Source organism: Felis catus, chromosome A3 (assembly GCF_018350175.1).
Source record: "Felis catus isolate Fca126 chromosome A3, F.catus_Fca126_mat1.0, whole genome shotgun sequence".
In the NCBI taxonomy this organism is placed as follows: Eukaryota; Metazoa; Chordata; class Mammalia; order Carnivora; family Felidae; genus Felis; species Felis catus.
The window spans coordinates 99712192-99740000 of NC_058370.1; the positions used below are offsets into that span (position 1 = coordinate 99712192).

General features: G+C 45.6%; 1 protein-coding gene across 5 annotated transcripts in view; it reads left to right on the top strand.

The window, feature by feature from the left end:
- The first annotated feature begins 9929 nt into the window (after positions 1 to 9929).
- TCF7L1 (transcription factor 7 like 1) overlaps positions 9930 to 27809 on the top strand; it is a 157806-nt gene continuing 139926 nt past the window's right edge. For 4 of the 5 annotated variants that reach the window (XM_045054490.1, XM_045054491.1, XM_023251821.2 and 1 more), the window contains exons 1-3: positions 9930 to 10187; positions 10271 to 10334; positions 10550 to 10677. In XM_045054490.1, the coding sequence (XP_044910425.1) occupies positions 9945 to 10187; positions 10271 to 10334; positions 10550 to 10677 (435 nt within the window). In that variant the 5' untranslated portion in view covers positions 9930 to 9944. Of the gene's footprint in view, positions 10188 to 10270; positions 10335 to 10549; positions 10678 to 16823; positions 17039 to 27809 lie in introns of those variants that run through there. The other variant, XM_045054492.1, reaches the window with a different exon arrangement.

The following is a 27809-nucleotide window of genomic DNA, read 5'->3' on the forward strand; positions in this document are numbered from 1 at the left end:
CTCCAGGCTGCGAGCTGTCAGCACAGAGTCCAACACGGGGCTCGAACTCATGAGCCTGAGTAGAAGTTGGATGCTTAACTGACTGAGCCACTCAGGCACCACTAAGATTTTTTATTTTTTTTTAATGTATATTTATCCTTGAGGGAGAGAGAGAGCATGAGTGCAAGCAGAGGAGGGACAGAGAGAGAGAGAGAGAGAGAGAGAGAGAGAGAGAATGCCAAGCGGGCTCCTCACTGACAGTGCAGAGCCCGACACAGGCCTTCACAAACTGTAGGATCATGACCTGAGCTGAAATCAAGAGTCAGATGCTTAACCAACTAAGCTACCCAGATGCCCCAAGATTTTATTTTTAAATAATCTCTACACCCAGCTTGGGGCCCCAACTTATAACCCTGAGATCAAGAGTCACATGCTCTACCAAATGTGTGGACATATTTTAAATTCAGCACCGCACTCCATGATAACATAGTTCCAATAGATCTGGATTATCTCAACATCCCGAAGAGCATCACCTTGGTCCACTATAACAGTGCATCGTGTTAAGTGGACTGTGTGAGGAAGAAATAGCAAGTCATGCTCACCAGAGAAGTGAGGTTAAATCCTTGGGAGATTCTGGACCCCACCACATTAGTAAAGTGTTTAAAGATCCACCAATAAGGAAGCACAACACTTTGATAGCCATTTTGGGTTTTGGAGATAGAATGTTTCATAATGGGGAGAACTGCTCTGACCTATTTATTGGATCACTTGGAAGGCTGACAACACTGGGTGGGGCCCAGGACAAGAAAAGTCTACAACTGACTCCCATGACATTGCAAGCAACCCTGCCATTGGACCATGTAATCCAGGAGACTGTGATAATGGAGGTTCCTACGGTGAGAGAAGACCTGTGAGGAGTGCATGGCAAATCCAAGACTATAAAACAGCTCCTAATGCTCCCGGACCATGACGGAGATGAAAAATCTGACTATGGGACATCGAGTGACCACGTGGCCAGAACTGCCTGTCATGACCCAGTTTCTCTCAGACCTACCAAGTTATAAGTTTGAGTGAGCCTGGCAGCAACTCATCATAAAATTTAAGTAGTACCTATCAAGTTGGGCCAGAGGCCAAAGTAAGCTACCCAAGCACTTAGAGCCCCGTGTCACCCTCCTCTGATGCACCGATGCCTCTTCCTGAGACTACAAGCTCAAGATAGAAGCAAAAGGTTAAGGCTGATTCTTGGGTGAACTGCCTTGCTATGTGGGTATAAGCCAAAAGCGGACTGCTGGTACAGTACTGTCTCACCCAGGAGTGACCCTGAAAAAGTATTGGGGTGGGGGGGAGTTCCTACCAATGGTGAGAACTTTGGGTGATACATCTGGTCACCTACTCTGTGTAGAAAGAGAAGTAGCCAAAGGTGAAAATATACAGAGTTGAAGGCAGTGGCAAATGGCTTCATTGACCAAGGACCTGAAAGGAAATTGGGGACAAGGTCTTGGAAAGAAGCGAGTAGATCAGTAGTCTTTGAAAATTTTATGTAAAGGTTCAGAGCAACTACTTTTGATTTCCAGGCCATAGAGTTGCTATTGCAACTACTCAACTCTGCTGTTGTAGTGCAAAAGCAGCCATAAACAACAACAAGTAAATAAATGATCATGGCTTTGTTCCCATAAAACTTTATTTACAGTGGGTGGATTTGGTCTGTGGGCTTTAAGTTTGCCAGTACTTCATATTGATGGACCTAAGGAAGTGGGCAAAATATGTGAATATTTTTGTACTGCATTTCGATGACCACACAAGAGCATCCACCCCCAGAAAAGCCACCAGACAACCAAACAGACAGAATGACTCAGGCAGTGGACGACAGCCAACCTGTTATCATCTACCCCAGTGTTGACCCAATCGGCTCAGGAATGGAAGAGTCATTGTGGCAGGTTTGGAGACTATGAATGGGCCCGAAGCAGGAGCTCCAAACCACCAAAGCTGGTCTAGCTACCACTGCTATGCAATGCCTAACCTGCCAGCAGCAGAAGCCAATGCTGGGGCCCCGATATAGCACCATCCCTCAAGGAAACCAATCAGCCACTTGGTGCCAAGCTGATTATTGGGTCCCTCTGAAAGGTATGTTGCTTCCTCTTGACGGGAATTAATACATGTCATAGACATAGTCTTGCTTTTCTGCCTGCAGTAAAACGCCCTAACTGAGGACTTATGGAGTAATCTACCAGTAGGGAATTAATTCTGCATAACATCACTTCTGACCCAAGAGATCCAATTTACAGCAAGGAGGATGTGGCAGTGGCTACATGATGATGGGATCTGCTGATCCTATCGCATACCATACCACTCAGAAGCCTCTGGACTGATAAAATGATGGAATAGCCTTTTGAAGGTGTAGCTGAAGTACCAGCTTAGAGATGATACTCAATAAGAATGGGACATTATCCTCCAGGATGCAATATACATCTTACATCAATGACCATTATATGGTATTGTGCCCACAACAGACAGACCATGTGAGTCAGGAAACCAAGGAATAAGAGTCAGAGTGGACCCACTTCCCATTACTTCCACTGACCTACTTGGAAAATTGTAGCCCCCTATTCCCTCTATCTTAAGTTCTGGAGCTCCTGGTTCCCAGAGAAGAATGCTTCCTCTAGGGGACAGAGTAAATATTCCCTATCGCTACTGCCCAGTCACTTTGGGTTCCTTGTGACAAGAGACTAGCAAGAAAGGAAAGACATAGCCATACTGTCATGGGGTTAACTAACTAATTGTGATCATCAGAAGGAGAGAGGCCGTACTCAATCCAGGTAGGAAAGAATGCATTTTCACCCAAGAGATTCACTGAAAATTCTCTTGCTGCTCCCTCGTCAACATTTATGGTAAATGGATAAAGAAAGTAGCTGTATTCTAAGAAAGTATGGTGACTATGGGCTCAGACTATTCCAGTATGCAGGATCTGGGCCATCCATCGGGTGAGCCATCTAGATTGCAGGTAAGAGAAATTTCAGACTAGAATGTGTTGTAAGGAGGGAGATTGTGGGATGAGCCGAGCTGAAGCAAGGGCTGTAGATGATCTTGCTAACCTTTTAAAAGTTCTCCCAGGAAATGAGATCATTCAGAAACCTAGAGCTGTTCCCAGATGAAGCGAACTGACTACAGAAAGGAAGCAGATCCAGATGGTGCAAGGGACAGACTATAGTGGATGCTGTGGTGTGCCACACAGAATTCCCCCTTTAGGACTGAGACACTCGTCTCCTCGGCCGCCAGTATTGGCTACCAATGGCTCACGGCTGAATCTTTCCCTAGAAATAGCTCTGGGCAAAGGGGAGTGGCCTTGTGCAAGACTTTGCCCCCACTCTCATGGCAGCCCATATTCAATGAGTAGACAGTGTAAGAGAACAAGGGTCTGGCTCCTTGCCTCAATCTGGGGCAAATCTAAAGGAATATTCCAGCTCCAGAACTCCCTGTGGGATCGAGGGAGTCTTCTGTTGCAACTGCTTTACAGTTCAGCTTTTCTATGGAACTCAACCCAGCCTGGTTCCCTCACTTGCAGATGTCGTTCCCGTCCCCAGAAACTTGCACACAAATCTTCTCAGAATCTGTTTCCTGAGAGCCTGACCTAAAACTGTTCTTCTAGCACTCACTTTCCACTCTTCCTTACAGCTGTGATACAGGATATATGACCTAGACTTTGGCAAGTGCACATCCTCACTTTGGACCTTGAATCAGGAGTTAATGAAGCAGAATCATGGCACGTGCTCATTGGTGCACTGGTAGTTACAGCCTGGTAGAGTTCCCCTGGGGAGCAGGGCTGCAGGTCAGCAGCACCAGCCACCGTACAGAGCCAGCAATGTGGGAGGTGGGAACCGCTGTAAAGTGCCAGCCATGGCAAATGTGTCTTGCCCACATCAATTCTGCAACATGCTTTTGTCTCCTTTTATCTTTTTACTGTTTTTTCAACATTTTATGAATTGTCCATTTTCTATTAAAAAAAAGCACAATTTTTTTCAATATATATTTGTATGAACCTAATACATGTATACACACAAACACACATACCTACACACAGACAATGTAGAAGGTAATAGACCCATTCCCTATTAATTTATCTCTAGAAAATAGCTCTGCTTACTGCTTGGTGCGTATTGCTTCAGATTGTTGGGGGTGGAGGGAACCAATATTCCTTTCATAATTTGGAAAAGTGATAGTAGATTAATACTATTTAAAAACCCAAAAGAGGGGCTCCTGGGTGGCTCAGTTGGTTGAGCATCCAGCTTTGGCTCGGGTGATGATTTCACGGTTTGTGAGTGTGAACTCCACATCAGGCTTGCGACTGTCAGCACATAGTCCACTTCGGATCCTCTGTCCCCCTCTCTGTCTCTCTCTCTCTCAAAAATAAAAATAAAAATAAATAAATAAATACCCCAAAGATGGGGTGCCTGGCTGGCTTAGTCGGTAGAGCGTGCAACACTTGATCTCAAGGTCATGAGTTCAAGCCCTGTGTTGGAGCCTACTTAAAAATGATAAATAAATAAATAAATAACCCCCCAAAATGATAGGAATTGGGATTGGCAACTTTATACCAGAATTTGGTTGATCATAGGGCTCTGGTAGCAAAAATTAGTTCCCTTTATCAAAACTGGGTATGCCCCACTTTGAGATACTGGAATACTTTTTTTTTTTCTTTCTTTCTTTCTTTCTTTCTTTCTTTCTTTCTTTCTTTCTCTCTCTCTCTCTCTTTCCTTCCTTCCTTCCTTCCTTCCTTCCTTCCTTCCTTCCTTCTTTCTTTCTTTCTTTCTTTCTTTCTTTCTTTCTTTCTTTCTTTCTTTCTAAGATTTTTAAGTAATCTCCGCACCCAATGTGAGGCTCAAACTCACAATCCCGATATCAAGAGTCCCACGCTCCACCGACTGAGCCAGCCAGGTGCCTCAACACTGGAATATGTTTTAAGCTGCTGTTAGAGGAAAGGACTAGAGTGCCACCTCCTTTTTCAAAATCAGAGAGAAAATGAAAATATCACTTATGTAATTTTGCTGAGAATGATAACACAAAATGATCAGAAGCTGGAAAGTCCACAGTAAACCATGAAAGGAAAGTGAACTTGTTAGAGAAAAATACTAAATAATAAGACTTATGCTGATAAATTGTCATCTCCTCTATACCTCATATTTCATATTTCCCCAATTGGAAATTGGGCCAAAGGTGTCCTTGACAACTGATTTGGCTGTATAATCAGGAGCAGACAGGACAACCCGTGGTTGTTTCCCTATTTCATAGATGAGGAAACCAAGGCTTCAGGACATTAACTTGACCTTGCTAGAATCACATAGTGATTATCAGAGCCCAAATGCAAGCCCAAATCCTCATGACTTTGGATTTTGTCTGTTTTCCACCTTAAGAACAGCAGGAAAGATGGGTTCCTTGCACAACTTTATTTTTTAAGTCCAAAGAATGCTTAATAATCATTTATTGGGATGATTCAGTGGGATTTTTATAGATGGGAAAATTCTTTAACTCATTGACTTGAGTAGGCTGTGTCCTCTTGCTCAAATCTTAACTCATCCATAAAAATGACTTAACTCCGTATTTACGAAAAGACTAAGTGGCATAGCTGGGAAAATTCATTATGACCACAGCAGATACACCAGGAACCTACCGTAGCAATGTGAACAGCACTTCAAATGTATACTTCTATATTAAGCTTGGTGGTGCATGCCAGGAAACTTTTGGACCACCTGGAAGGAATAGTCATTCCTTCAGAAATAGTAAACCAAAAAATACAACCTGGGAAAAAATTTCATCAGGTAGTTAATGCCCTGTAAAAGGAATCCAAAACAAAAAAGTAAATATTTTCTGCAAACTACTTGCTGTGAATAATATAATAAATACTACAGGCTATAAACACCTTGTTTCCTCACAAGCTTTGTAAATTTGAGTGATACACATGGCATCTGAAACGCTTCATCCCTACTCTGTAGAGAGTAGTGGCATAAAGCAATGAGAACACCACAGTCTTTGTTGCAAGCACTAAACTCTGACATGATAGTGTGAAAGCAGTGAAGGCACCATGTAAACTTAGCATGGCTATCTCTGTTCCATTAAAACCTGATTTATCAACACTGAGATTTGAATTTGATATAATTTTCATATCACAAACTATTTTCCTTATTTGATTTATTTGGGAGCCATTTGAAAATGTAAAAAAAAAAACCCAAAACATCCTTAGCTCACAGGACTTATGAAAACAGGCAGGAGGCTGTAGTCTGCCTGCTTTGAACAGTTGCTTTTTGTGAGGCCTCTTTGCCTGATGTTGTAAGTCACCAAACGCCCCAAGAGGATAAAACAGTAGTAAATAGAAACTCCCTTCAGTGAACTTTCCTTCTCTTTGACTCCTTAAGTCCTGGCTGATTTGATTGACTCTGATGCCTTCAAATCAGCTGGGTTTTGTTGTTGTCATTTTATTTTAGCATTTTATCCAACATTTATAATGGTTCTTGTTTTTTTTTAAGTTTATTTATTTATCTGAGAAAGAATGAGAGGGAGAGACCATGAGTGGGGGAAGGGCAGAGAGAGAGAGAGAGAGGGAGAGAGAATCCCAAGCAGGCTCCACACTGACAGCACGCAGAGCCTGGCGTGGGGCTCAATCTCACGAGCTGTGAGATCATGACCTGAGCCAAGATCGAGAGTTGGATGCTTAACAACTGAACCACCCAGGGGCCCCTATAGTGGTTCTTGATGGAAAAGTCAATTTGACCTTAGTATTCCATTAGAATGGAAAGCAGAAGTCTATATACATTAATTTTAATCTGCTACTTTCACTATCACGAGCCTCTTTCCACATTGACAAGCATTTTCACAATGTCATAACATTCCATTGGATGAATGCATCATGATTTTATGTAACAATTCCCTATCTGGGGACAATGAGATTGTTTCCTGCTTTTTACTATGATGAACACACTTCTGTAGGTTTACTTGTGTGCCTGGTTATTTTCTTAGTATAAAATCCTAGAAGTGTATAGATGAGTGCACACATTTAAAGGTTTTTAATAGCTATTGCCAAACTTCCCTTCAGAAATGTGACACAACCATGCCCAGCAGCTGTATGTTTTACAGCACAGGGCCCAGTGCTGGGTGTTATTGTTTTCTGCCTTTGGCAATCTAGGAGATGAAAAATGGTATCTCTTGCTGTTTCAGTTTGCATTTCTTCAAGGTTGATAGGTGTGGCTGGCTGATAATGGCTCACTCCCAAAGATATGTCCAAGTACTAATCCCTGGAACCTGTGAATGTTACCTTATAAGGAAAAGGGGTCTTGCAGATGTGATTAAGTTAAGGATCTCGAGTGGGGAGATTATCCAAGATTATCTGGGTGGGCCCTAAATGACATCACAAGTGTCCTTCCTTATAAGAAGGAAGCAGAGAGAGATTTGACAGACAAAGGAGGAGGCAATGTGACCACAGAGGCTGAAGGTGGAGTGATGGGATGTGACAGAATGCTGGCAGCTACCAGAAGCTGGAAGAGGCAAGGAATATATTCTCTCTAGAGCCTCAGGAGGGAATTCGGCCCTGCTAACACCTTGATTTTGATTTAGTGAAACTCATTTTGGACTTCCTGTCTCCACAACAGTGAGATAATGCATTTCTGGTGTTTTAAGCCACCAAGTTTGTGGTGCTTTGTTACAGCAACCATGGCAAACTAATATGTTTTACGGACCACATGAAAAACTTTGTTTTAAAAACGTATAGGGGTGCCTGGGTGGCTCAGTCAGTTGAGTTTCAGACTCTTGATTTCGGCTCAGGTCACGGTCTTTCAAGAGTTCATGAGTTGGAGCCCCACATGGGGCTCTGTGCTAAGTGCCTCTTGGGATCCTCTCACTCTCCCTCTGCCCCTCCCTGCTCACACTTGTGCTCTCTCTCAAAAAATAATAAACAACAACAACAAAATATCCGTCACCCATTGAAAAAACTTATAAAATTGAAATAGCACACAATAATGTGAACAGTACAATTCTATATGTGTGAAAATAAATTTGAATATTTGTGTATGTGTTTACACATGCCCAGGAAAAATGTCTAGAAGGATACACCTAACAAGTAACAGTGCTTAACAGGAGGGAGGTGTGGCAAGCCAGAAAGAGGTACTTTTGCTTTTACTCAAGATACTACTGGAGATCCATGGATATTGTTTGAAGAAGCTTTGAGACTGCATTCATGTATTAATTGTGTAAACAGGAGATAAGGCATCTCTGGTTGCTACAAACAACAAAATATGTAGAAAGCAGAACAAGACAGGCTCCTCTCCTCTCCACTTTCTCGGATGTATTTTTTGATAACTTGCGCATCTTCTCAGATTTTTTTCTGAGCAGGAACAAACACATATATGCAATTTTTAAAAGACAAAAATGAATGAGTGCCATATACACTGACTTTCATTTAATGTTTCTCCAAAAATCAGTCTAGGATCCATATGCGCAGGGGCCTCATTCTGTTGGGCTGGTTGCTCTGCTGCACGGGCCAGGCACTCGCTGTAAGACCCAGAACTCACCTTGCCAACCTCCCCGCTGCTTTGCACTTCCTTGTATCTATGACTTTATCCCTTTGGGGGAGGAATCGCTGTAGAAAACTCCTCTGGCAGTTTTGAAAACAATTTTATTCCCATACTGCCTTTCAGTCTGGTCTTAAAATGGATGCTCTCACCACCAACAGTTCCTACTGTGGATGACACGGGATCTACTTTTTAAAACTTTCCGGAACTGGTTGGAGAGGGATGCTAGCTTAATGTAATTACAAGAGGCATTTCTTTAAGTAAGCATGAGACTGGTTGGGTATTTTTTTTTTTTTTTTTTTTTTTATGCTTCTTGGCTACCGAGGCAGCTTTGTGAACGACTCCAGAGATCACCAGCACTCAATTTTCCTTCGCAACGAACCAAATCCGAACCCTTTCTGAAACCAAGACTGAGTTGTTCGTTTAAGGAAGGACCCGGTCGGGAACTATGGGGCGCAGGTGATCTATGGGATTTTAGTGGCGGGTGACTTTAGGCACCTGAACAAGGTAAAAAACCCGGGCTAGGGAGGGGGCGCGTTGGAACCCCACGGGAGCAGGAGCAGAAGGCCACCCGGCGTATTCCGGGATGCCATAAATAGGCCCGATCCTCTGCCCCACGCATCTGGCGAGGGCGAGCAGGCTGGCGGGGTCCAGTGCTCCGAGGAACTCCAGGCAGCGAGTGTCCGCGGCCAGTCTGTGTGTCCGAAGCTTTCCCGCAGGGGGCAGTGCCGCCCGCCAGCGCGCCGATGCGGTGGGAGGGGTGTGTGGAAGCGGTGAGGAGTTGTGGGGGTTCTTTGGAAGAAAGTTAGGGGATGCTTAGGGGGTGGGAGGGGTGGGCCGGAGGGTGGGGAAGGACCGCCGGGGGTGCGTGGCGAGGCGCAAGGGAGGGGGGCCAGGACGAGGCTGGGGGCGCAGGGGTGCGCGCGGCGGGGAGGCGCAGCCCCCGGAAGGTGTGAGTGAGCGGTGTGCGAGTGTGAATGCGAGTGAGTGTGTGCGCGCCGGAGCTCTCTGGGTTCCGCGAGGCGCGCGGGTGTCAGCTTGCAGCCGGGGCTCCTCCCTCCGGCCCCCCTGCCCAGCCCGGCGATCCCTCCTTCCTTCGCCGCTCGCCCCTCCCCGGCGGGCCAGGCGCTGGGACGCCCCGGCGGAGCAGGCGGCGGCGGCGAGTTGGGGAGCCCTGGGCTGGGCGCTGCCGGAGGGGCCCGAGCCGAGCCGCCCCCGCCCCGGCCCGGCCGCGCCGGCCCGCTTCCCGCGGGGCCACGCCCTGTCAAACTTTGTTGCTGCGGCCGCCGCGGCGGCGAGCCGAGCGGGCAGGCGAGCGGGAGGGAGGGAGGGGCGGGCGCCGGGCCGGGCCGGGCCGGGCGCGGGCGGCGAGGGGCTCGGAGAGCGGCGGCCCCGGCCCGCGGCCCCACCATGCCCCAGCTCGGCGGCGGCGGCGGCGGGGGAGGCGGCGGGGGCGGCGGCGGCTCGGGCGCCGGGGCGGCCGGCGGAGGGGACGACCTCGGGGCGAACGACGAGCTGATCCCCTTCCAAGACGAGGGGGGCGAGGAGCAGGAGCCGAGCAGCGACAGTGCCTCGGCGCAGCGGGACCTGGACGAGGTCAAGTCGTCCCTGGTCAACGAGTCGGAGAACCAGAGCAGCAGCTCGGACTCGGAGGTAAGGAGGCTCCCGGGGCCGACCCCGGGGGACCCCGGCCCCGCGCCCGCTCACCCGCCCTCGCCTTTGTGTCTCCTCCGCAGGCGGAGAGGCGCCCGCAGCCCGCCCGGGACGCCTTCCAGAAGCCGCGGGACTATTTCGCCGAAGGTACGTGCGGGTCTGGGCAGCCCCCACGCGCGGGCCCCGCTGCGCCCAGAGCCTCCGCTCAGGCCGCCCACGGTTCCCCTCGCCCCGTGGCCGTGCCCCTGCTCTCCGTCCCCCGCGGCCACAGCCGTCCTGGAGCGCGGTCCCCGCCCCGGGTCCCCTGCCGCTGCGCTGTCCCGGCGGCCCGGGCCTCACCCCCGCCTCGGTCTCACCCGCAGTGAGAAGGCCCCAGGACGGCGCGTTCTTTAAGGGCCCCCCGTACCCTGGGTACCCGTTCCTGATGATTCCGGACTTGAGCAGTCCGTACCTCTCCAACGGACCCCTGTCTCCGGGAGGAGCGCGCACGGTGAGTGCGGGTCGGGCCGCGCCGGGGCGGGTGGGGGGCCGGGCCGGCGGGATGCGCCCCCGGGCTCGGCGACGGGGTGGGGGATGGGGCCGTCTCGGGAGGATCCTGGGCAGAACGAGTTTGCGGAGTTGAACTATTCTGTGGCTGCCGAGCGTTAGGCTGCGCTGGCCAGTGCTTGCAGGAAAGTAAAGTTCCTTTAAAATTTACCCTTCTACTGGGGAAGAGGCTTTGGGGTCCAATTCTGGGGGTCTTCCCTGGCCTCCAAAATTCTTTGCTGGTAGTAAAGGAGAACTTGGATTTGTGCCCGCTTTTGGACGGGGGGGGGGGGGGGTGTCTCGCTTTCCTTCCTGGAAATCCGTCAGCTTTCCCTGGCAGTTGGGCAGTGGGCTGGGGGAGCTGGCTCGGCGACGTTGCCCCCGACTCCAGTTTCACTGGGCTGCTGCGAGTTCGTTCCTAAGAAACCCAGTATTCGTGGCGGATTATTCACACCCCCCTCCCTACCCCCAGCCGTCGAGCGGGGGCCTCAACTGTTCTGTGGAGCTTGGGATTTTAAACTCGCCTAGATGATTTCGAGGGTGACCCGAGGCATTCTTCAAGTTGAGGAACTTGGCTTTTTCCCCCTTTGTTGCCGGCTTTTCTCATTTAAAGCGAGCGCTGCGACACTTTAAACCTGTTAATGGGCGCGCATTGTGTGCTGCGCGCTGGCATTTAGAGCCGTGATTAAGCAAATTGACCGGGCCCCAGACGACGTGCAAATGAGGGCGGATTCCATCGCCCCCTCCCTGGCCCTAAACTCGCGCCCCCCGCGTCGCGAGGGGAGCAGCCCTGGGCAGGCAAGGCCTTTGTGTCCCCCGAGCCGCCGCCACCTCACCCCACCCCAGGGCCAGCTGCTCAGGTGCTAGGTCCGATAGCAGATCTTCGGTGAGCACCTACCTACTGAGACTATGACTGTTGTCGGACTCTTGCGCGCCGCCGTCCCTTGGGCCCCACGAGCACCGTAGTGGTTCTCTTTGCTTGCCAGTGCACGCCAGTTCGTTCTTTTTTCGGGGGCGGGAGGTGTTGGCGCCTCAGGAGCAGGCCTGACAAACTCACTTTATGCTTAAGCTGTCCTTAAATAATGGTCATAATTAAAGGGCCGCCTGAGAAACGCTCTGTACTGAATGGGCGCTCCCTACTGTCATGGTACAGGGTCGATGGAGAGTGGAGGCGCTCTCCTGGCCGGAAGGGATATGGAGTGGAGGTGGGGGGCTCTGACCTGGGGAGAGGGGCGTGGGACCACACACCTTCATCTTTCTAGCCGGGAAAGCCCCGCAGCTTTGTCCCTTCTTTGGAGCACCCCGGGAAGTCCTGAATATAAGCTGGATATGGGCGTCTGACTGGTGCCTTTTCTCATTCATATTGAAAGTGGGTAAAGTAAAAAGTTGAGCAAAACAAGCTGCAGCGACTTTGTTTAGGTGTTCACTGATTCTCTTCCTTGTGCACCGATGTAGCTGAGTTCTAAAAGGGTTTTGGAAGCTCAGGTTTGCTAGGGTTCCTGTAACAAAGTCCCATTTTTCCATTTACCATTAGATGTCTAGAGAGAGGAGTCTGGGAGGCATTAACGGCTGTGAGTCAGCACTGATCCAGGTCCTGGTGCAGACCAAGTCACCAGAAGTGTCCCAAATATGACCAGTTTTTCCCTCAAGCAGGCTGTTCCTTCCACCTACCCGTTTCTCTTTGGGGTGCTTTGACTCTTCCTCTTTGAAGGAGAACTCTGACAACTGCCTGTCTTCATCTGTTGCTCCCCCCACCCCCACCCCAAGAGCCTCCGGGGGACTGGTTTTCTGTTTGTGTCGGTTCCCGTCTTTCCACCATCTTCTACTGCCCTTCTTTCCTTCTTCCATCTTACATGTTCTTTTGCCTCAGAACTTCCACAGGCTGATTTCTTGCTGGTCCTGGGGATTCCTGATTACTAAATCCAGGCCTGCGTGGGAAGTTTGGAGCCCTCCTTGGAGAAGCCAACCTTCTCCTCTGCATGTCTCTGACTGTCCCTGCTCATTCCTGCAGCTGTTCACTGCCCTGGCCCATGTCACCATCCTTCTTTTAAGCCTCCAGGGACACTCAAGTCCCTGTTGTCGACCTTTCCTAAAGATCTTAGTGTATCCTGTCCCACTCTCCTACATAATCTGGTCTCCCTGGTGAACTTCCTGTATAGAAGTAAGTTCAATCTCCCTGTAGTTTCTGTGCCCCTTCTGTGCCTTTAATTGTGTTAGGCCTGCCTGGTTCAAAATTTATTGATATACTGGGGGAGTTTCCTGCAGTTAGATGAGCTCAATAGAACCTGCTAATTTTGACCGTATCCTTGAACATCATGGGCTTTTCAGAAAGCAAGTGAGGAAACACTTAAGCACTTGATTGTCTGGACTATAGGGTCAAGATGATGCTTTTCCTGTGGATGATTATATTAATGTAATTAATGTGATTTTCACGGTAGGCAAACTATAGGTGCAGACCAAGTGGTCCTCTTTTGGGGTCCAAGCCTGGTAAAATGAATGTACATAGATAAGGGGTAGAAGAGGGGAGAGGGAGGTAACTGAAGCCGGATGCAGAGGGGTGCCTGGAATATATGATCTGCTCTCCCTTTTGGCATCCTGGGTCTTTTTTTGTTTTACTACTAGATTTCACAACCTTAGGCGTTGCTACTCTAAAGCCTCTAAGTAGTACAAAACTGGGTGACTTCAGTTCTCTGCTGTTCTCACACTTTCTGGAAATACCAAGCCACAAGCAAAAGTAGGGGTTGGCTGGAGGTTTTCAGGGTGTTAATTGGCCCTAGGAATAGCAAGCAAGAGGGCTGCCGCACCCTCATGCACTGGCATAATTCCTGCTGGGATGACTGGGGGCTGGCCAGTCCCGCAGTTTGGACTTGTCTTCCCCATGCGTTACCTTTGCCCTCCACTCTGGTTTGGCTGGGAGGCTGGGAAGTGGCCTCTTCCTGAGGCTCTTTAGAGAAGAGGTCCCCTTAGCCTGGGGTGTGTGCCAAGCCTCCAAGCCATGATTCATTCTCCTCTGGAGCCCTGGGGACCCTGTGGCCTATGAAGAGATGAATAACTGCCACAAACCGTCTTTCACTCCCTCCAAAAGCCACCCTGAAATGACACATTCATTCATGAAAAGGCTTCACAAGTTTACTAAACCACCTTGGTGCTGTTGACTAGTTTTTTTGTTAGGAAAATGTAAGCCAACACAGAGGAAAGTGGATGTCAAAAATAGTGTAAGACTGGGGCGCCTGGGTGGCACACTGGGTTAAGCATTCGACTTCAGCTCAGGTCATGACCTCTTGGTTCGTGGGTTCGAGCCCCGCGTCGGGCTCTGTGTTGACAGCTCAGAGCCTGGAGCCTGCTTCAGATTCTGTGTCTCCCTCTCTCTCTCAAAAATAAATAAACGTTAAAGAGTTAAAAAAAAAATAGTGTAAGACTAATAAGAGCCAAAAAGAAGATGTTGAATGTGGTTCGGTGACTTAGCTATGAAATGGTAGAGGGTAGTTTGACCGCGACATGTGTGCTAATGGCATTTTGGGAAAGAACACTTGTGGGTACAGTTGTCAAGGGAGTCTATGGCTTGGGGTTCCAGTTCATGAATTTAAGAACCACTGTCATGCTGCTCAAGCATCGCATTGCTGGCACCTTTCTTGGACCATCTCGACTCAGGCTTCTGTATGAAGTTGTTCTGTTCTCCAAACGTGTGCATGTTTTTCAGTCCTTCCTATCCTGTCGCTTCCCATGGGAGGTCTTGCAAGTATCCTGGATGCTCTGGTTTTCTGCCCGACATGAAGGAACCCAAGCAGAAATCTATGTGTACAGATAGAGAAGTTGTCTGTCTTTAGAAGCTGTGTGTAAAAGCTGATAAGTAAATCTTTTTCTTCTGGAAGATCAGTATAAACATGCTGCTTTTGGTAAAATTCTTTAAAGCCATTTCATCTAAATATAACTTCTGTTCCATGTTTTTCTAAATATAACTCAGGTTTAATGAGGGTTTTTTTTACATGGAATGAGCTTTTGCAAGGGCCCTGCCTGTGTGGCGGAACTTTTGGCACTTGGATTGCTGGGACAAATGATGAGCAGTTCGGTGGAGGGGACTTGAACCCTGTCAGTCTTTTTTCTTTGAGTAGGTGGATCTGGCAGGGTTACCTGACTTGCTTTACTGTTGGAAAGTTATAGGCTGGTCTCATTCTTCATCGATCTCACTTCTTGGGATTCTTGAGGAGAAAGTAGGCTGGTACACTAACAAAAAGTAACCTTTAACATAGTGTTCCTGCCTTTATAGTGATGTGCAAAGTTACAGAATTGTGACCTAAAAAATGACATAATGATTGACTCACTGGAAGATGCAATAATCCAAATATATATAATGCAGATATCCTACTTATATTCCAATTTATTTATTTTTTAAAAATGCTTCATTTATGTATTTGAGAGCAAGAAAGAGAGGGAGCGTGTGTGCACATGCGAGTCAGGGTAGGGCGGAGAGAGAAGGAGGGAGGGAGAATCCCAAGCAGGCTCCATGCTGTCAGCGCAGAGCCCGACACAGGGCTTGAACCCACGAACTGTGAGATCATGACCTGAGCCGAAACCAAGAATTGGATGCTTAACCGAGTCACCCAGGTGTCCGATATAGTCATTCCAATTTAGAGTCAACTTTACTTGCCAAACTGGGGAAATTTAGATTGGCATTCTTAAGATTAATTCATAATTCTTCAATTTCATCTGATATTTACTGAGGACCTATCATGGCAGTGGCTCAGGGATATGGGAGATATGATGAAGTAGATCCAGCTTTGCCCTAAAGGGTTTAAAAATTGAAGTAGTGTTGGGGCACCTGGGTGGCTCAGTCGGTTGAGTGTCTGACTTCAGCTCAGGTCATGATCTCACAGTCTGTGAGTTCAAGTCCTGCATCAGGCTCTGTGCTGACAGCTCCGAGCCTGGAGCCTGCTTCAGATTCTGTGCCTCCCTCTCTCTCTGCCCCTCTCCTGCTTATGCTCTCTCTCTCTCTCTGTCTGTCTGTCTGCCTGTCTCTCTCTCTCAAAAAGTAAATAAACATCAAAAAAAAAATAAGCTTGTTGAAGAAAAGTTGTTTTGGGCTAGTATGATCAAGGAACTTAGGGAGAAGAAATTGTTTGAAACTAGTCCCTGAAGTGCCTGGTTAGCTGAGTTGGTAAAGCATGTGACTTCTTATCTTGGGGTTGTGAGTTCAAGTCCCACACTGGGTGTAGAGATTACTTAAAAAATAAAATCTTTAAAAACAAACAAACAACTAGTCCCTGAAACTCAGTCATTCTTTATTTTATTTTATTTTTTTAATGTTTATTTATTTTTGAGAGAGGGAGAGAGAGCCTGAGCAGATGACAGGGATGCAGAGAGAGAGGGAGACATAGAATCCAAAGCAGGCTCCAGGCTCCGAGCTGTCAGCACAGATCCCGACGCGGGGCTTGAACCCATGAGCTGTGAGATCATGACCTGAGCTGAAGTCGGACACTTAACCGACTGAGCCACCCAGGCGCCCCATTCTTTAATTCAATGTAATTCTTGTTAATTATAAAAAAATTTTAAACATGCAGGAGTGAGAAGTGTTAAGTCTTCCTTCACCCCAGTCATGAGGTGGAAGCCAGCACTGGGAGAGCAAAGGCAAAAAGTTCAGGGCTGTCTGGGGTAATACAAGTTACTCCATTTGGCTGCATGATGAGGGGCCAGGGCATGGGATGCCTTGAATGTCATGAAAGAATCTGGGCTTACTCAGGAAGTGGCTGAGAACCATAGAAAATTACACTGGGAAGTGATGTGGCTAGTACGTTTGCCTAGACTATAGTGATTGGAGGGAGAAGATCTGAAAGGAGCTACAAGGGTTAGGAGACTCACAGGAGTCTGGGGTGATGTGAAAAGTGCTCCCAAGAGTAACTGGATGGAGAGGAAGGGTAGGATGGGAGAGACTGGAATGGTGACTTGAATTTATGCGGGGAGGGGAAGTAACCTAAGGCAGAAAGTGGCTGATGTCACACTTAACTCGATGTCTGAGCCTCGGTGCCTCCGAGGGAATGACTTCTTCCATGTGGGACCCTGGTGTGCCATCTTTGCCCTCCCCCCCCCCCCACGCTGAACGGATGCTCATTGACTACCCTGGCAACAGCAGAACTCATAGGCTGTGAGGGTCTTTTCATTTGGAGGAACTGCTAAGTTTCATTGGAGACACCTGGGGTGTGAGCAGGTGATGTGTGGATAGTTGAAACTGCAGCCTCGGGATGATGCAAGGGAGCCAGAGAAGAAGGGACAGGCTGCTCCGAGCAGAGAAAGAAGTCCCTGAGGCAGGATGGAAAGGAGCTTTTGCCAAGGTAAGAGGAGCGCCCAGGTCCTGTGACATTATGGAAGCTGGTCCTCACTGTCAGATGCCACAGAGAGAGGAGACAAGAAGACGGTGGAATGAAGAGGAGCTTTGGGAATTTAGCAACAGGAAGCTATTGGTGCCCACTGAGACCAGCAGTTCAGGCAATGGGAGTGATGAAGCCGGGGAGGCAGAGGTACTAGCTCAGCACTTCCCAGTCGGGTGCCCGGGTGCTGTGTTGTGGACTGGTCCCAGGTAGTGGCCCGTCCCTCACTTAGCCGGAACCCCAGACCAGACTTCCCTCTCTACCCCTGTGTACCTTACACATTTCCTGTCTACTGTCACCTGGACAACCCATTTAAGATGTTTGGCTATGGCAAGTAGAGGGAAGGGAAGAGCCGCGGGCCTTGGAGAGGGTGTGTTTGGGATGCTGGCGTGGGAGCCTGTTTGTAGGGCAGTGGGCTAGGGTGGAAGATGAATGGAGAAGACGAGGGGGAAGGGGAAATGAGAATGGAACTGGGAAGAAGGCAGTCTTCTTTCATGGATGGAGGACGCTCAGCAGTAGATGTCCTTCCAGTTTTACAGACTCGCCCAAGAGCTGAAGATGGGGATGTATGTGCAGAGGTGGAGCTGGCCGAAATTGAGGGGCAGTGCCTTGGATGGTTGGATGGGTTTGTGTCCTCAAATCAGGGCAGGGTGGCTGGAGCGGGGGTCTTGGACATGTCGTCAGTACGGGCCCTTCCTCTTCACCCCACTATAAAACCAAAAACGTTGGGAACCTTCTAGCTACATGTTAAATGATGAACCTTTGGGCATTGATTGGAAGATAGGACCCACCTGGTAAGTGTTTCCTCTTTTTAATGTCTGGGGCTGGCTGATTTTGAAGGATGATAAAGGTGGAATCAAAATACAACTCCTTTGCTGTCAGGAGCAGATACTGAGGTATGATAAGTAATTGGGGATGGAAAAGGACTGACTGCTTAAAAGCTTATAGAAAACTGCCCCCAATTGGCTAATCTGATCATGTATTTTAGGAGGAGGTTTTTAAATGTCTCACATGTTTATTATTATTTTTAAATGTTGATTTATTTTTGAGAGAGGGAGAGGGAGAGGGGCAGAGAGAGAGGGAAAGAGAGCATCCCAAGCAGGCTCCGCACTGTCAGTGCAGAGCCCAATGTGGGGCTCGATCTCACAAATCGAGATGAGATCATGACCTGAGCCGAAGTCAAGAGTCAGACGCTTAACCGACTGAGCCACCCAGGTGCCCCATTATATGTTCCATGTTTTATTGTTTTCTCCCAAACTGGATTGGATTTAAGGGACAGTGATATAAATGCAATTTCCCAACCCTCGGCATTCGGGGATGAAGGGAACACAGGGAAGTAAAGGGAGCTTGCCTTTTCCTCTCTACCACATGTGCTACTTAGTGAACAGCTCTGGGATGCTGTACAGTTTCTTTCTTAGACTCATAAGTTGTTAGAATGCTCTGAGTTAGCTCAGTTGACAGGTACCTTTAAGGTTCTAAAATAAATTTCAGAATCTTAAATCTTTTCATTATGTATGTAGCCTACAGATTTTCATGGGAAGATGAACAGTTTGTTTAGAAATACATTTCAGAGTTTGAAAATAAAATCCTACAAATGTCTTCCTAAACATGGCCCTTTTCAGGACCTTTTGTGGAAGTGATAAGTGGTGCTAACTTTAGTTATCTGGAGTCCTCAGGACAGGAAATGAACTCACATTCATGCTTTCAAACTGTGCTATAGCATTTTGAAGTTGTTTTTTTGTTGTTGTTGTTGTTATTTATTTATTTTGAGAGTGAAAGAGAGAGTGTGTGCGTGAGCAGGGGAGAGGGGCAGAGGGAGAGAGAAATCCCAAGCAGGCTCCACACTCAGCACAGAGCCCAGCATGGGGCTCGATCTCATGACCCTGGGATCATGCTCTGAGCCAAAATCAGGAGTCGGACGCTTAACCAACTGAGCCACCCATACGCCCCAGAACTATAGCATTTTAGAACTCTGTCTCATTCAAGAGGAACAAGGCACCAAGTGTTCACCATAATTGTGGAAGGTAACCATAAAATAAATATAAACAAAGAATTCCCAAAAGAAGAAACTACAAATGACCACCACATATGTGAAACTGTGTTCAACCTCCCAGGTAGTCAAACAATGCTAGAAAAGAAAAGAATCTTTTTTGTTTTATTTTGTTTTGGTTTTTTGGCCCACCAAATTACCAGAGATTTTTTTGTCTTAATGAGATTTTTAAATGCTGGCAAATGTATGGTAAAGTGGGTGCTCTCATTTGCTCTTCCTGAGGGGCGTTAAGAGCTCCACCCCATTTGGAAAGCGCTTGGCAGTAGCTGCTAAAACCTTAATATTTCTCATAGCTTCTGACCTGCTATGAAATAGATACTTATTCCTATTTTGCTGCTGTGCAGGCAGATTAGTAGAGGTCAAGTATCTTGTTCAAGGTCATGCTACTGATAATCGACCGGTGCAAAGATTTGAACTTGGTTGTGAGTTTAAAGTCTAGGTGTTCCCCATTCCACCCTTGTGACTTTACCCACAGGCCTGATGTAACTAACTCCTCCTCTTGGGAGGACAGCTGACCTTTGTTTCGCAGTTCAGAAATCCTGATGTGAGTTACCAGTTGGGGTGGAGGGTGGCACATTTGTTCCGACTTTATGAACCAGACCTGGGAATGTGCCTTCCCAAATAGACCGTGTGTGAGTGAGTGGCTGGGGTTTGAGTTGTTCTATCACGACTGTGCTCCGGAAGACTTAAATAACCTTTAATGGGTGGCCCCCAGAGCTTTACCACCACTCATTACCCTCTTTGGGAGAAAAAAGTGGTTATCTACTAACATTGGAACTGTTTTGAACTTGGGACAGTTTTTCCTTGTTGAAGTGGGCGAGGGTTGGAAGATTACACAGTGTGTCTTTGGTGTGGAAGAAGGGGGAGGCATAAACGTGCTTGCTACCCCTGCCACTTGGATTACAACATAGTTTGGTTAATAAACCGAGCTCTGGTGAACCGAGTATGCAAATATTATTTCCCTGTTATTTATTTTATAAAATACTGTATAAATTGGTTGCCTTTTTAAAGCTAAGTTAAAAATCAGTCCCAGTCATTTATAACTATTACAGTAAATTGAGTATTAAAGAAATAAATAACTAAACATTTACACAGAATTATTTTAAGAATTGCAGAGAATGTATTAGTCTCCTCCTTACTCCCCTTTCTGTGTGTGTGTGTGTGTGTGTGTGTGTGTGTGTGTGTGTAAGATGGTTTGACATCAGGATTCAGGTAATTCAGTGCTTTTTCTTTCACTTCCCAAATTATCTTTCAGGTGGTTTCTTTTTGAAAACAATAGCATGGTGGAAAGATTAATTAGAAGGGCTTCTGAGTATGGTTGATAGAAGCTGGGGAGGCACTTGGGGTCCTAAGTAAGCCCTTCTTGAGATCTGGCTATTGCAAGACACTAAATCTTAGTGAGATAAATGTCTTAAACCTCATACAGTGAATGGGGTCATTATTTGTAGGAACGTCTATAAAAAAATGTGTGGAAAACAAAAAAACATAAATATGAGAGATAGAAACTGTGATTAAAAAAATTTAAAAAATAGTTGGATCTAGGGCTGCCCGGCTGGCTCAGTGAGTGGAGCATGTGACTCTTGGTCTCAGGGTTGTGAGTTCAAGCTCCATACTGGGCATAGAGCTTACTTTAAAAAAAAAAAAAAAAAAAGATGGATCTAACAATGAGGAAGAAAAAAGAAGTAGGAATCAATGGTGTGAAAAGTGGATCAGTTTACAAGTCCATATTTGTTGGCAGTAGTGATTTCTGATGTTTGGGACTACATTCTTCTCCATAAATTGCAGAAAGTGTACATTGGGGTCACTAAGGTCAGATTTATAACGCATACCTGCTCGGGTGGGTTGGGTGTTCTTCCCTCAGGTTCCTCTGCAAGGACCCTCTGCCTGGGTACCCTGTAGCCCTCTGAGCTGGAAGGGAGCATCCGGCCCGGCCCACCCCACCCATGAGGAGCATAAGCTCAGGATGATCGTGAACGTGCCTGGATCAAACAGTTAGGAAGAATGGAAGCAGGACTAGGACTTGCTCAGCTGCATCACTGGGCTTTACTTTCTCCACTGCTCCGAGGGGTCTACAGCAAGCCCTGCAGAAAGCAGTGCTACAGAGAAAGTACACCTCAAAATACTTCTTTATTAAACTGTAACACCTGACTCATGAAAAGTGACTTACAGGGGCACCTGGGTGGCTCATCGGTTGGGTGTCCAACTTCAGCTCAGGTCAGGATCTTGCAGTTCATGAGTTCGAGCCCTGTGTCAGGCTGTGTGCTGACAGCTCAGAACCTGGAACCTGCTTCAGATTCTGTGTTTCCCTCTCTCTCTGCCCCTCCCCCGCTTGCATTCTGTCTCCATCTCTCTCTCTCTCTCTCTCTCTCTCTCTCAAAAATTAAAACATTAAAAAAATTTAAAAAAAAGTGACTCACAGACATTTGTTGAATGTTGACAGCATGAATATTTAACATCAACATTTAAAAAAAACAGCCCTATAAGCACCTGCGGTGTTCCAGGGCACTATGTCACACTGTTTACAACTGTTACCACATGGGACACTTGCGTGACTGCTACCGGAAGCTCTCTTTTATCCCTGAGTAAGCTGCGATAGAGCCTAAGTGCGGGGCCAGGATCACCTGTGTGGGAAGTGTTAGGGCCATCATTCCAGCCACAGTCCTAGACTGTCCCTGTACTGAGAGTTGGCAACCAAGTTAATGTGAAAATGCCGTTTGGAACAATTCACAAAGCAGTAGTGTGTACAAGTAAGAGATGAGCGAGGAGTAACATCTCTGCATTTGTTCCTTTCGGTGTCATTTCCAGCCCTATCACAGAGGAGGCACTTTTAATCCCTGCTTCTGCCTGGGATAGTCAGAACTTTAATGGCTGGTCTCTTGACAGTTTCAGAGATGGAGTTCATTGTTGTCTCCATCTTTCTTTGCCTTGCTGTGCACTGCAGCTTTGCTTAATCTATTCCCCCCAATCCCCCTTGTGTTTTTCTTCTCACATCTTGAGGCAGTAAACTTGGTTCCTTAGATACCATATATGTAAGATCGTCATGTGCATCTGTTGACTTGGTCTGTGGTCTGTTGTCTGCTTCCTACTCCTGACCAGCCCCACTTTCTTGCACATGTATGCATTTTTTCTTCCTTTCTTTCTTTCTTTTTTTTTTTTTTTAAGATTTTATTTTCAAGCAGCCTCTACACCCAACGTGGGACTCAAACCCACAACCGTGAGATGAAGAGTCACACGCTCCACCACCAACTGAGCCAGCCAGGCACCCCAGAGTATGATTTTCTGTGTATATTGGATAGAGTCTTTGCTTATCTATTTAACTGTTTTCTAGGAGGAATCCATGGAGGAGAGGTAGAGCATTAGAGCAGGAGTGTTAAAGATATGAGACACGAAAACACTTGACACCATAAGCTTTTGGGTTGTTAAAATGCTTGTCAGGGAGGGAGATGCTGGTGTTGAAGCTTGGAGTTGGAAAGGCATCATGATAGCAGGGGTGTTCCCAGACCCTCCTAAGGAGAGTTAATGCAGGGAGGGGCTGGGATGGTAAGAGCACCTGGAGTTTGGGAAAGCCTCTTAATAAGCAGTTGCTTTTGCTTGACATTGAAAGAGGAGAGAGGAACTTGTGTGGAGAGCAGTGCAAGGCCTGAGGGGTAGAGGAGCAAACTGACAGGCTGCTCCTTTTCCCTCTGGGAGGCAATCTGTCTAAAGGGTCTGAGACTTGAGTCTTGGCCTTGAATCTCAGCCCAGCCATGGTCTGGCTCTGTGCCCCTGTGGCCCTAGGGCACTCTTTGGCAAAATGGGGATAATGGTGTATTTGAAGGTTACTGGATTAAAATTTTGGCTAAATAGACTGCATTTGAAAACCAGGGTTTGTACAAGGCTAAAACTAAATGCATCATAGAATCTCTGGGATATAAAAAGAAATGACTAATGTCATCAGAATAATTTATAGTATTATTACAACTTTATTAAGATGTTTAGCGGCCAAGACTTTTAGTCAATATCTTAATAAGGGGATGTTTTCTTGCACTATTTTAAAATATATTTTTAAAGTTTATTTATTTATTTATTTATTTAGAAAGAGAGAGCACGAGGGAGAGAGAATCCCAAACAGGCTCTGTGCTGTGAGCGTGAAGCCTGATGCAGGGCTCTATCCCACTACTGAGCCACCCAGGCACCCCTTGAAATATTTTTATAGGAAATGCTCAAATGGTATAGTCATGGGAGAACCAGGAATGCTTAAACAAAAGTAATTAGCACATCAGCTTTCAGTACTTAATGCAGATTTTGGGCTTACATGGTTACCAATTGCCTTTGGAAAGAGTTACATATTACTGTAACAGAATTGCCAGTTTATGTGAATTATTAATTAGTTGTCAACAGAATGATATATACAATTAGTTCATATATATGGAGTATATATGTTAATTAATTTTAACTTTTTATTTTGAGATAATTTCAGACAGAGAAAGTACAAGATAGTATGAGGAATTCCCATGTGTTTTCCTCTAGATTTCACCAAATGTTAACATTTGCTACGTTTTATTTATCTTTCTTTCTATAACTTTTTCTTTGAACCATTTGAGAGTAAGTTGCAAATACAATGCTCCTTTACCCCTAGGTAACTTCATGTATAGGTCTAAAAACGGATAACCATTACCACAATATAGTTATCAAAATCAGGAAATTTTGTCCTACTGTCTCATCTATAGACCTTATTCCAATTTTGCCGGTTGTCTTCTCAATGTCTTTTCTAGCAAAAGAAAATATTTAAAAGAATTTGGGGGCACCTGGCTGGCTCAGTGGGTGGAGCATTTGACTCTTGATCTTGGGGTTGTGAGTTCAAGACCCATGTTGGGTGTAGAGATTACTTAAGAATAAAATCTTAGGGGCGACCAGATGGCTCAGTCAATTAAGCATTCGACTCTTGATTTTGGCTCAGGTCATGATCTCGTGGTTCATGGGAAGTAGCCCCTGGTCATATTGGGATTCTTTTTTTCCCTCTCTCTCTGCTCCTTCCCTGCTCTCTCTTTCTCTCTCTCAAAGTAAATAAATAAACATTTAAAAATAATAATAAGTCCTTAAAAAAAAATTGGGGGATGAGGTGTCCAGAATGAGCCAAGGTCATGTGGTATACTTGGTTGTGTGTCTTTAGACTCCTTCAATCTAGAACAGCTCTTCAGTCTGTTTTGTGTCTCTTGTGTTCTTGACTTTTGGAGATTACAAGCCATTTATTTTGTAAAAGGACCTTGAATTCTGCTTTTCTTCAGATGTTTCTTTACGAGTAGGTTCAGGTTGTATATTTTGGGCATGAACCCTATGTAGTTGATAGCATGCCCTTCTCGGTGCTTCTCCTCATGAGACGCCATCTATTTTTCCCACTACAGTTGATGTTCCTTATGATCACTTGGTAAAAATTATGTCTGCCAGGTTTCTCCAAGGAAGTTACTATTTCTCCTCTTTGTAATTAGTAAGTGTCTTGCGGGAAGATAACTTCGTGACTATGTAAATAACCCGTTTCTCATCAAACTTTCATCCATCGTTTTTAATATCCATTGGTGTTTCTTGCCAGAAATAATTATTACTCTGGTAGTGGCCAAATTGATGGTCACATTTTGAACGTTTGACATTGTCGTGGGAGAATAGTAATTTCACAGCTCTGTAAGTGCCTAGATTGTTTCTGTGTTGCTGTACAGCATATTTGTGAATTCACGGTTTTGAAATCTTGTGAAATATTGAGGTAGCAACAGTGACATTCTTCTCTACATTCTTCATAGGATGTAAAGAACTTCCTAATTAGATTTTTAGGTTTTTATCTGATGACTCCTATGGAGTTTTCTCACAGTCTGGATTTTGTTAAATGCAACCCCATGATATCCTATAACATGTTTTTCTGTCCTTTGTAATTCCTGAAAATTGTTAGCCGGATTTAGATTTTTGTTTTAAAGTGAATTGGTTTTATTGTTGAATTGAATTATTTATTTAGTGATTTTTGATTCAGGCAGCATCCCATCCAGCAAGTAGAAGGGAGTTGCCTAGATTTAGATTCTTGATCTGGATTTCTCTCTCTTTTTCTCCTTTTTAATTTGCAAGTCTCTTTCATAGATGTTGTCCTTATATCATGAGACACTTAATGTCTGGTTGTCTCTCTGTGAAATTAGCAGCCACCGATGATCAGTCACGTCCATTATTACTTCATTAGCAGTTTTGAAATGGTTATAGTCTGTTTGTGTCATTCCTTGTTCATCTGTCAGCTATAGTATTTAAAAAAAAATTTTAAGTGTTTTATTTATTTTTGAGAGAGACGGGGGGGAGGGGCAGAGAGAGAGAGAGAGAGGGAGACAGAGGATCCAAAGTGGTTCTGCGCTAATGGCAGAGAGCCTGATGTGGGGGTTGGAACCCACAAACTGTGAGGTCATGACCTGAGCCAAAGTCAGATATTCAACTAGTTGAGCCACCCAGGTGCCCTTCAGCTATACTGTTTTTTAATAGAGGAACTATCTCCGGGGGCACCTGGGTGGCTCAGTCGGTTGAGCACCCAACTTCAGCTCAGGTCATGATCTCACAGTCTATAAGTTCAAGCCCTGCGTCAGGCTCTGTGCTGACAGCTTGGAGCCTGGAGCCTGCTTCCGATTCTGTCTCCCTCTCTCTCTGCCCCTAACCCACTCACATTCTGTCTCTGTCTGTCTCAAAAATAAACATTAAAAAAAAAAGAGAGAGAAACTATCCCTTATAAACTATTATAAACTATAAGTTATCCCTTATAACTTAGATCAAAGGTCAGCAAACTAAGGTTTACAGTCTAAATCCAGCCTGCTACTTATTTTTGTAAATAAAGTTTTATTAGAACACAGCCATGCTCATTTGTTTGTATATTGTCTATGACTGCTTTTCAATACAAGGGCTTAGGGTTGTAGTCGCCACTGAGACCATATGCAGCCCACAGAACTGAAAAGATCTATATAGCCCATTGTAGAAAAAGTGTGCTGATCCCTATAGGTCATAAGGGGAAAGCAATTTACTGCTTCATTCTTTCCCTTTCTTTACTAGTTTTCCATTTGGTTTCTTATTACCTGCAAAGGTGACCAATGAAGTTATTTTTTAAAATATTATGAACTCATGGATTTCAACCTATTTCATGTATTTCAATCCATTTATAAATATTATTTTTATTGATTTCAAATTGTTCCATCTTTACCTGGTGGGAGCCTCTTCAGGTTGGCTCCAGAGTCCTTTGGATACAATTCTAGTGGTCTTTGATGTTTCCCTGTTTAGTGTTATGGCAGGATGTTCCAGGTTCGTCTTGCACATTTCCCATCCCAGACCAGCTATTTCTAGAAGGAGCTCTGATTCCTTGTAGTGAAATATGTTGTTTAGACACCATAGTATGAATGCTAAGGGTGCTTATAGGTTCATTTTTTTTTTAAGTTTATTTATTTTAAGAGAGAGAGAGAGAGAAAGAGAGAAAATCCCAAGCAGACACCATACTGTCTCTACAGAGCTTGACTTGGGGCTCGATCTCACGAACTGTGCATCATGACCTGGGTGGAGATCAAGAGTCGAATGCCTTACCAACTGTGCTACCCAGGTGCCCTTAAGGGTGCACATATAATTTCTGAACGTTATTCTACTTAAACTTTTTTTTTTTAAGTAGGCTAATGCAGGTCTTCAACTCAAGACTCTGAGATCAAGACCTTAGCTGATATCAAGAGTCGGATACTTAACTGACTGCGCCACCCAGGTGCCCCCCTCCTTTTATAAAATTCTTAAAAAATGTTTTTGAATGTTTATTTATTTTTGAGAGAGAGAGAGTGTGTGTTTGTGTGCATGCGTGTGTGTGTGCATGAGCGGGGGAGGAGCAGAGAGAGAGGGAGATACAGAATCCAAAACCGGCTCCAGGCCCTGAACTGTCAGTACAGAGCCTGGTAGAGGGCTTGAACCCATGAGCTGGGAGATCATGACCTGAGCTGAAGTCGGATGCTTAACTGACTGAGCCACCCAGGCACCCCTAAACTCTCTTTTTTTTTTTTTTTTGAAGTTATTCTGTTTAATGTTACAAGCATACCAAGCAATTCCATAGAGTTTAGAAGTAGAATGCCTATTGTAATTTAAAAACATTTATACGCACTTGTTCAAAAAGTATATACTGTTCTTTTTTTTAAAAAAAATTTTTAAGTTTATTTATTTTGAGAGAGAGAAAAAGAGAGAGAGCAGAGGAGGGGCAGAGAGAGTGAGAGAAAGAGCCTGAATAGGGGCTTGAGCCCATGAACCGTGAGATCATGACCTGAGCTGAAATCAAAAGTCGGACACTTAATCAACTGAGCCACCCAGGCACCCCTACTGTTCTCTTTTTTAATGTAATCTTAATGTTAGTAATGCAGTTAATTAATCCTACTTAATAATTGTAGGTGTACATTGTAATTGTTTTCTGTAAAAGATTAATATGTTTCATGCTTATATTTTATTCTTTCAATAAAAAATAACATAATTCTGCCAACAGATAACGTTTCAAGAGATAAAGCTCATAAGGAGATTTCCACTCAACTAAATCTGTTTTTTGAAAGGGCATGTTCAGATAATGATGACGAATCCAAACATGCTTCATTTTTTTATTTTTCACCTTGTTACATTACTTAAATATGTTGGTCATCCCTGTCACCACATGATCATTCATTGATCAGGCAGAAG